The sequence below is a fragment of the Phycodurus eques genome, chromosome 16, assembly GCF_024500275.1.
Source record: "Phycodurus eques isolate BA_2022a chromosome 16, UOR_Pequ_1.1, whole genome shotgun sequence".
NCBI lineage: Eukaryota > Metazoa > Chordata > Actinopteri > Syngnathiformes > Syngnathidae > Phycodurus > Phycodurus eques.
Window position 1 is genome coordinate 10,457,631 of NC_084540.1, and position 9,794 is coordinate 10,467,424.

Below are 9,794 nucleotides of genomic sequence, written 5' to 3' on the forward strand. Positions count from 1 at the left end.
TGAGTGCTAAGAGGTCAAGAGTGCCTGGCACACCATCTCTTTTCTAGTTCATCCCAAAGGTGTTTTATGGGGGCATTTCACTGACACAAAAGCCTTTTCAAACACATATTGCAGCACGGTAGAGACTGGTTAGAGCATCTGCCTCACAGTTCTGAGGACCCGGGTTCAATCCTGGAACCACCTGTGTGTAGTTTGCATGTTCTCCCCATGCCTGCGTGGGTTTTCTCCGGGCACTGCGGTTTCCTCCCACATCCCAAAAACATGCATGAATTGGAGACTCTAAATTGCCCGTAGGTGTGAATGTGAGTGCGAATGGTTGTTTGTTTGTATGCGCCCTGTAATTGTTTGGCAACCAGTTCAGGGTGTACCCCGCCTCCTGCCCGATGATGGCTGGGATGGGCTCCAGCACGGCCGCGACCCTATTGAGGAGAAGCGGCTCAGAAAATGAATGGATATCTTGAGAACACAATTGTTGAAGGAGAAGCAGGGTAATCGACTTGCTGTTGGTTTTAGATGACTGCACACTGACTGCCAGGGGAGCCACACAAGCATAATCCCGATTGTCTAATGACTTTATTGTAGAGGATTGTAAATTTTGACCCATCACCTCAACTGTTTGAGGGGAGTGTCAAGGAGCGATGTGTTAGTAAAATAAAATTTCAGGGGGTCAGAGTAAGCAACATAATAAAGAAACAGATTGTGAAAAGGAGAACAGTTGGTAATACACATTATAAATCAAGATCAAGAAGACATCAACATAGAATCAAAGACACAAATAAATCAGGAAACCGCAAGGCAAATAAGGCTCTGTGTGTGCTGCTACTGTGTGCTTGTATCTGCATACCATGCTGGTAGACACTGGAAGCAGAGACTGACTGGGAGAGCAGACACATACTGAGTTTCTGTAGGAAATCACAGCAAGCTGCATTTAAATGTGTGTTTCTGAAAGAATAAGAGAGAAAATTAATACTCAAATATGGAAATGTCGGGGGTGCAGGAAAATGAGTTAGTTATATAAATACAGAATGAGGACACCTGAAAGAAACAAAGCACACAGTCAATTCAGCATAGAATGAACTATGAGAGATTCAACTGGATGAGCCATCATTTACTCTTTTAACAATTAAACCCTGCGCATTCATTAAAGCGTAGTTCAGTTTTGCTTTACGGCGACTGTGTGTACTGCACTTAAGACCACAAAAACACACAAAGAAGAAAGCTGTATAGGACAAAACAAATAGAGCAAGACGTGTAATGTTCCAACTGAGAGAAATAGTAAGTCTCAACTTATCACCGTACCATTGTTTAACACAATTACAAAGAAAGACGCACATTCACACAAAAATACAGATTTTGAAAGCTTAACTGTTCTGTATGTGTGTATATCCTCAGGTTATCCAGTCACACTGTACCTGTTTCCCACACAGAAAATCCCTTTGTGTTCCAAAGCCAGCCTGTAGAAACCAGAGGATGCTGGAGGGAAGACGAAGTGAAGAAAAGAAGAGGGATGAGACAGCAAGTAGGGGCATGATGGGCAAGCAGAATTATCCAAAGTAAATGGCACACAAAAACAAAATATAAATCATTAGGCTGTCATACACATTGACACACGTAAAGCTAAGCAACATTTTAGAAAACACGCACGGACAACAACTTCTGTGCTATCTTGAATCAGGTTTTTACTGCAACTTTCAGCTTGTCCCATCAGGGGTTGCCACGGCAAGTCACTCACATGATTTGTTTGGCACAGTATTTACAGTGGATGCCCTTCCTGACACAAACCACCCTTTTTTATGTAGGCTTTGGACTGTCCGTGGGACTGGTCGGGAATCCAACCCGCATCATCTGCACGAAAGGCAGTAGTATGTATCACACACACACTACCAGTGCTAAATCATCAATCTAGTTGTAATAAGGAGAAAATGTTATAGCTGCCATGCTGATGAATAATGGAGAGCATATAAATTGTTGAAAGCAGCAAAGTTTGAGGAATTTTGAAAATCATGAAATTGCTTAGTTTCTTTGTCGTTATCCTTGGAGTCAAATACACTGCCGGAACCACAACAAGTAGTCTGCCATTTGAAGCAAACATTTCAGGGGGATTTTGTCCATTTCCAAAGGTCCTTTGAAAGTTTCACTCTGTCCAATTGCTATAATTTTTTTTGTTTTAACCACATATAGTAGAGAGATGGGTGACACTGAATCGCATTAAAAAAAAATCATCTTTGCATGAAGTTTGCTAACTTACCAGAAAAAAACTAAAATCTAATAACACATGCTCCACAAGGTCAAAGCTTGACCAACAGCTTCCATGTGACAAAGGCCCCACTGTCAAGAGATTTACAAGAGCTCTTTACTGGCAGAAATGTAGAGGTGAAAATACTTGTATGAAATCTCCTGTCTAGCACCCCTGCCAAATTTCCCAAGGGTTAAGGGTTTGTTTCTTGCAACTTTAATTTTGCTATTAACATAGTTACAGTGAACGCAATGGGATAAACCATTTATATCATGGAAAAAAAAATCTCTCAATCATCTGTATTGTGCATTTAAGTCTGACTTCATCAACCACTGATAGCAATATACAAGCCATAAACCATAAGCTTCGAGCCCCCCACCACATTTAATGGCAATTCAATTCATACGGTTATTGTCCTGACCGTAAGAGGATTCTGCAGTTATTGGATCTTCATGCTCAGGATGAGTCTATGGACAATGACTGTTTGAACAGACAAGCAGCCAGGTTGTCTCAGTCAACCAAACAAAACACATGGGTTGTAGCCCCTACATAGACACCCTGAAATCAAGAATAGGCAACTTTATCAAAACAAAAATTCCACTTACCCATCTTATTTGCGAAGGCTGGCATGACAGATGAAAGGAGGGCGAATTGAGAGGACAAGATTGAGTAGAAGACCTGTAATATCTGTGGATTCGGTGCACATTCACACATCCTCTACATACACACACAACACACGCACACAAAGGAAAACTGTACACAACTGAAAACGAGTTCACAAGATTTATTAGTGTTTGGAAAAGAAGATGATTTAACAAATGTTTGCTTGATGCAAGTATGTGTGGCCAACACTCACAACAACAGTTGGTATCCAGACAGAGTCGCAACACTGCAGCAGACATTGGCGCAGAGACTCCAGTGAGTCAGGGCCATTGCTGGTCTTAGATGGAGCTGTGAATGTGTTCTCCTTCAGAATAGGATCTGATGCACACTCCTCAGCCAATCTAGCATACATGCAAACTGTTTCAATTCCGAAGTGAAATTTGACATTTTTTTTTTTTTTTAAATAAAGTACTTGGATTAAAATCCTCTGCAGTGGCTGAATAAGTGCCTTAGTTCTGGAGATCATAGACATGTTCCTCCCTGGAGATATTTGCCAGGGCTTCACTGCCGCTTGTGGGTCTTAATGCCTTCAATTTAGTCTTTAGTAAGTAAATCTTGGTGGTGAATTATGTCAAACGTTAAAATACTTTAAAGCCCCTCATATATTCTGAATGGAATGGCTTTCGTTCCTAAATGATAAATGCCATAAACCTCTTAAATTAAAGTTGAAAGTCTACAGCTAAATATCACATTTTTGTTTCATCTCAAACCAGCTGTGGTATAGAGGGAAAATTATTAAAACTATATGTACAAAAATGAAAAATATATATGGTTTATTAAAACCTCACATGATCAAGTTAAAATGTTATTATTCTGGGTACACTGTATTACAATTGCTCCAACAAACACAAAGAGGAACAATATAAAACGAAATCTGTGTATGCCAAGGTAAAGTATAGAACCATGCAAATCAGAGAACACACCAATACTGAGCAATTATTTGACTGCCCAAAGATGTGACTTTCGGGGCTGACCTGCATGCAGCCTGAAAACAGAGCAGTGACTGGAGCAGAAATCCTTCTGACCAAGAGACCAGGCTGTTGTGCTCTGGCTTCTTCAGATTCACCTGAGGATATAGAAAAAGATGAAAAGACTAAATACAAAATGAGTGAGAAAGGAGTGGAGGTGCAGTAAAGCCTTGCTCACATAAAGACTTCTTAACTGATTGTTAAAATGTGAGAGACCCCGGACATTACAATAATAAGAACTGTTCTCATAGCATCCGGTTGTACCCGAGAAGACCAACGCAGCACAACACTCACTTAAAGATCCTGTAAAGTGAATTCAGAGATTTGTTTCTAAATGCATTACAAGTAAAAGATTGAAGATAATTGCTGAAAACATGATCATAGAATGTGAATTATCTAGTACTCAATTGTGGACTCCAACTCATCGCCAGACTATCAACGCTCTACGTCAAATTCGTAGCCTACCCAGGTTGCCTATCTTTTTGCTTCCTGAAGACCTAGTGAGTTACCTCTACCTAATTCTTGTTATTTGTCCCCAGTCTGCTCTCTGCCCTTGCTCCCTGCAAACCAGTCCTCATTTGAACCCTGCCAATCCCGGATTTAGTTCTCGGAGTTCCTTTGTTCGCTTCCAAGCTGCAATATACCTTTATTCACAAACTCACCTCCCTGCCCTCTCTGCATCTGGGTCCAACTTGCAACCTGAATCCTGACAGCATAGTCTGGCCTGTCATGGACAGATGGATCTCCTTCCCGAAACAGTTACTGGACAGAGCATGCTTTTGGAGCAACACGACCAAGCCTTCACACTGCTGATTCAAAAAGTACGTGACTCCCAAGTCACAACTCGAGGTCACAGACTCCGCCGACCCCGCTTCCTTCTACACAGCACTCTACCCTCAAATCATCCTTTGAGCCGCAGACTTCGTCACCAGTCTCGCTTCCCGAGATCGGTGAACCCATGCAACTTGGCCGAACAAAACTCTCAGATTTGGAGAAAACACACAGGAGAACCTCTAATCTGTGCTTGTATTGTGGAGAGGCAGGCCACTACATCGCAAACTGTCCCACAGGTCCATCAAACTGGCAGACTCTCCAATAAAGGAGGAGTTGGTGAGTCAGAATGCAAGTTCCTCGTCTTCTGTCCGTTTTCAGATCTCTGCTACCATTTGCTGGAATGATCTGTCTCTGCCTGTTCTAGCCCTAGTAGACACTGGAGCTGACGAGAATCTCATTGACCACCGCCTAGTTAAACAGATGAAAATTCATCTACAGGCTCTGACCACTCCCAAGGATGCCACTGCCCTTGATGGGCCTCTGATCACCCCTATCCAGTAAGACCACCATATCTTGAGACTTTAAGTTTTCATGTTTTCCCTTGTCTTCAAGTTCCAATCATGCTTGGCTTGCCTCGGCTGAGGCTCCATAACCCCAGCATCGACTGGACCGTGCCCAAGATCACCTCATGGGGCAATTTCTGTCATGAGAACTGCTGCGGTGCCTCCAAGTGGACGAAGTCGGAGTAAATCCCCTGACATATCAAGTGTCCCCTCAATTTACCATGACCTAGCTCCAATATTCAGCAAACACCATGCCACCTCTCTACCGCCACACAGGCCTTACGATTGCACTATTAAACTACAGCCCGGTGCACCGCTACCTAGCAGCCGTCTTTTTAATTCTCGTCCAGAGCAGGAGGACATGGAGACCTACATCAACGAGTCATTGGCCGCAGGTATTATCCGGCCCTCCTCTTCACCGGTGGGGGCAGGCTTCTTTTTTGTGGACAAGACGTCCATGTGTGGACTATTGAGGCCTTAATAACATCAGAATCAGAATCATCTTTATTTGCCAAGTTTGTCCAGAAACACACAAGGAATTTGTCTCCGGAAGTTGGAGCCACTCTAGTACGACAACAGACAGAGAACACAGAGAACACTTTGGAGACAGAAAGACATTGACAAAAAAACAGTCACTGAGCAGTAAAGGGTTGCTAGTTATCTGGTAATGCCGGTACATTTATTTTTTTTGACAATTGTGCAAATAGATGCAGTCCTCTAGCACTTAGAGCAGTTCGAATGACTAATATTGCAATAGTCCGGTGCAATGACCGTTGTGCAAAGGGCACCGAGACTTCAAGGAATGTATGCAGTTTAAAGTGACGAGTAGTGGGATAATCTGGGACAATGTTGGTTGTGCAAATGTTGCAGATACTCCTCAATCAGTGTGCAAATGGAGCAGATGCTACTCTGGCATGAGTGGCCAGTATATGCAAATAGTGCAGCATGGCGAGACAACTACAGTGAGTGCACGAGTAATGTATAATTGGCCCCACAGAAATGTGACAATGAACTCAAGTCAAAAAATTGCCAGCATGTAGTAATGGAATTGTAGGTTAGGTGTTTAAGAAGTTGATCGCAAGAGGGAAGAAGCTGTTGGAATGTCTGCTAGTTCTAGTTTGCATTGATCGGTACCGCCTACCTGAGGTAAGGAGCTGGAAGAGCTGGTGACTGGGGTGCGGAGGGTCCGAGAGGATTTTGCACGCTCTTGTCTTAGTTCTGGCAGCGTGCAAGTCCTCAATGGTGGGTAGGGGGGTACCGACAATCCTTTCAGCAGTTTTGATTGTTCGTTGCAGTCAGAGTTTGTCCTTTTAGGTAGCAGCACCAAACCAGACTGTGATGGAAGAACACAGGACTGATTCGATGACCGCTGTGTAGAACTGAAACTGTCCTTTTCAAATCTGCAGTAGAAGGTATTCAAGTCGTTGGCTAGTGTGCTATTGTTCTCAGCTTGGGGGGATCGTCGCTTGTAATTAGTCAGCGATTGGAATGCATGCCAGACTGATTTAGCGTCATTAGCGCTAAACTGTTTTTACAACTTTGCTGCATAGTTCCTCTTTGCAATGTTAATTTCTTTAGTCAACTGGTTTCTAGCTCGATTATACAGGGCCCTATCCCCGCTCTGATATGCGTCCTCCTTAGCTTGGTGAAGCTGCTTAAGTTTAGCAGTGAACCACGCCTTGTTGTTGTTGAATGTGCGAAATGATTTGGTTGGTACACACACATCTTCACAGAAACTGATATAGGACGTAACAGTGTCCTCATTCATCCAGGCTGACAGCTGAATTTTCAAAGACCCTCCAGTCTGTGCAGTCTAAACAGCTTTGAAGTTCCATCTTTGCTTCATTGGTCCACTTTTTCACTGTTTTCACTTTAGGCTTCGCGCATTTAAGTTCTTGCATGTACGTCGGTTTTAATTGAATTAAGCAGTGATCAGACAAGCCCAGAGTTGCACGAGGTATAGCACGGTATGCGTTTTTTAGCGTAGTGTAGCAGTGGTCTAAAATTATTTATTTTTTTTTTTTATATCCCAGACTGATGGTAAGGTCCACCTTTGCGCCTTCTTTTCTTGCAAGTTGTATCAGGCGTTGAAAAATTATGGGATCAGAGACCGGGAGCTCTTGGCGGTGAAGATGGCGTTGGAGGAATGGGGGCATTTCCAGGAAGGCGCCGAACACCCATTCGTGTGGACCGACCACAAGAATTTGGAATACATCCGCTCTGCTAAGAGGCTGAGCTCCCGTCAAGCCAGGTGGGCATTGTTTTTTGACCGGTTTGTCCAACCACCCAGGGGCCCAGAACACCAAGGCGGATGCCCTGTCTCGCCAGTTCGCCTCGGAGAATGTCAAGAATTATCCAGGTCCCCGGAACTCCTTGTTTGTCCCTGATTCGGCCCGCCCCCAGGTGCTACAGTGGGCCCATTCATCGTGACTTACCTGTCACCCTGGAATCCACAGAACATTGGCCTTCCTCCGTCCTTCTGGTGGCCCACCATGGAAGATGACACCTGGTCCTTTGTCTCTGCATGCACAGTATATGCTCAAAATAAGACATCCTCTAAACCAAGCTATGGTTTACTGCGTCCGGTTCCCATTTCTAGACGCCCTTGGTGGCACATGGCCCTGGACTTTGGTTCTGGGCTTCCCCTGTCCAATGCACCCATCGCAGGAGCCTGAGCTTGCAGTCCCTTCAGTTCAGGCCCACATACGCCGGTGCTCCAAGGTCTGGAAGCAGGCCCGCTCTGCCCTTCTCCGGTCCTCTACCATGTCTCAGGTACAAGCCAACCGTCGCTGCATCCTTGCGCCCGCATACACGGTTGGTCAGAAAGTGTGGCTCGCTACGAAGCATCTATTACTCAAGGTTGAATCCAAAAAACTGTCCCCCCGTTTCATTGGCCACTATGAGATTGTGGCTGTGGTAAATGTGCGGTACGGCTTAAGCTCCCTGCCTCTCTCCACATTCACCCCACCTTCCATGTTTCCCTGATAAAACTGGTTTCTTCCAGTCCTCTGTACCCCCCTGTGCCACCCCGTCCTCCTCCCTTGGTGGTCGGTGGTCATCCCGCTTGGGCCGTGGACAGGCTCCTGGATGTGTGTCGTCAGGGTCGCGGCCTCCAGTACCTGGTTGACTGGGAGGGCTATGGTCCGGAGGTCCGCCTCACAGCAACAGAAAAACTGTATCAGGTTTTGAGGCTCCACATGAAATATACTGTACTGTATTCCATTTTATTGAACCACAAAAACATGCCAAGATTGTCATGGAAGAAGTGGATAGCCACAAAGAGAGGTAACTGGCAAGAAAAAAGGAGAGAGTGTTGATATTTTGAGAGACTGATTGCAATGATCAATCAGTGTGTGCGCCATTCACTCAAGGCAGGGGTGCGTTTCAGAGGCAGAGTCTTTGGTTTTGCCATATATACAATGGACATATTCGCGGTTCGGCACCACAAGATTCACCTATTCGAGTATTTGATTTGTTAAATCTTAAAATTATTATGGGGGGGCAAGACCCACCTGTTTTTCGTAGAAACTGCCGATATTTTCCCGCTTAAAAAATAACAACCAAACAAACAAACCCAGAAAAAGATTTTTGTGTGTGTTAAAGCTCAAGTGCATCTTTTAAATCCCTTTAAAACCATTTAAAGCCCTATGATGACCCGGTAGGATATATTCCAGCCACCAGAGGCTTTGAGCAGATATACACTGGGTACGGAAAGTTTTCAGACCCCCTACAATTTTTCACTCTTTGTTATATTGCAGCCATCCATCCATCGACGTACACCCTGAACCGGTCACCTGCCAATCGCAGGGCACATAGAAACAAACAACCATTCGCACTCTCATTCACACCTACGGGCAATTTAGAGTCTTCAATCAACCGACCACGCATGTTTTGGGGATGTGAGAGGAATATATTGCAGCCATTTGTTAAAATCCATCCATCCATCCATTTTCTGAGCCGCTTCTCCTCACTAGGGTCGCGGGCGTGCTGGAGCCTATCCCAGCTATCATCGGGCAGGAGGTGGGGTACACCCCGAACTGGTTGCCAGCCAATCGCAGGGCACATACAAACAAACAACCATTCGCACTCACATTCAAACTTACGGACAATTTTAGAGTCTCCAATTCATGCTTGTTTTTGGGATGCGGGAGGAAACCGGAGTGCCCGGAGAAAACCCATGCAGCCACGGGGAGAACATGCAAACTCCACACAGGCGGGGCCGGGGATTGAACCCTGGGGTCCCTAGAACTGTGAGGCTGACGCTCTAACCAGTCTGTCACCGTGCCGCCTTTGTTAAAATAATTTATGTTATTTTTTCCCCAGCATCCCACACAGCATCCCATATTGACAGAAAAAACATAATTGTTGAAATCTTTGCTGATTTATTAAAAAAAGAAAAACTGAAATATCACACAGCCATAAGTATTCAGACCCTTTGCTGTGACACTCATATATTTAGCTTGGGTGCTGTCCATTTCTTCTGATCATCTTTGAAATGGTTCTACACCTTCATTGGAGTCCAGCTGTGTTTGATTATACTGATTGGACTTGATTAGGAAAGCCACACCCCTGTCTATATAAGACCTTACA

The 9,794-nt window shown here is 44.5% G+C and overlaps 1 protein-coding gene across 1 annotated transcript in view; it reads right to left on the bottom strand.

Annotated features, from left to right (window-relative positions):
- The window catches only part of LOC133415102 (meiosis inhibitor protein 1), a 60,249-nt gene that overhangs the window by 24,612 nt on the left and 25,843 nt on the right, over window positions 1-9,794 (bottom strand). The window contains exons 13-17 of the mRNA XM_061700929.1: window positions 3,874-3,965; window positions 3,093-3,240; window positions 2,842-2,953; window positions 1,413-1,473; window positions 845-942 (exon numbers count right to left, since the gene is read on the bottom strand). Coding sequence (XP_061556913.1) covers window positions 845-942; window positions 1,413-1,473; window positions 2,842-2,953; window positions 3,093-3,240; window positions 3,874-3,965 — 511 coding nt within the window. The remainder of the gene's footprint in view (window positions 1-844; window positions 943-1,412; window positions 1,474-2,841; window positions 2,954-3,092; window positions 3,241-3,873; window positions 3,966-9,794) is intronic.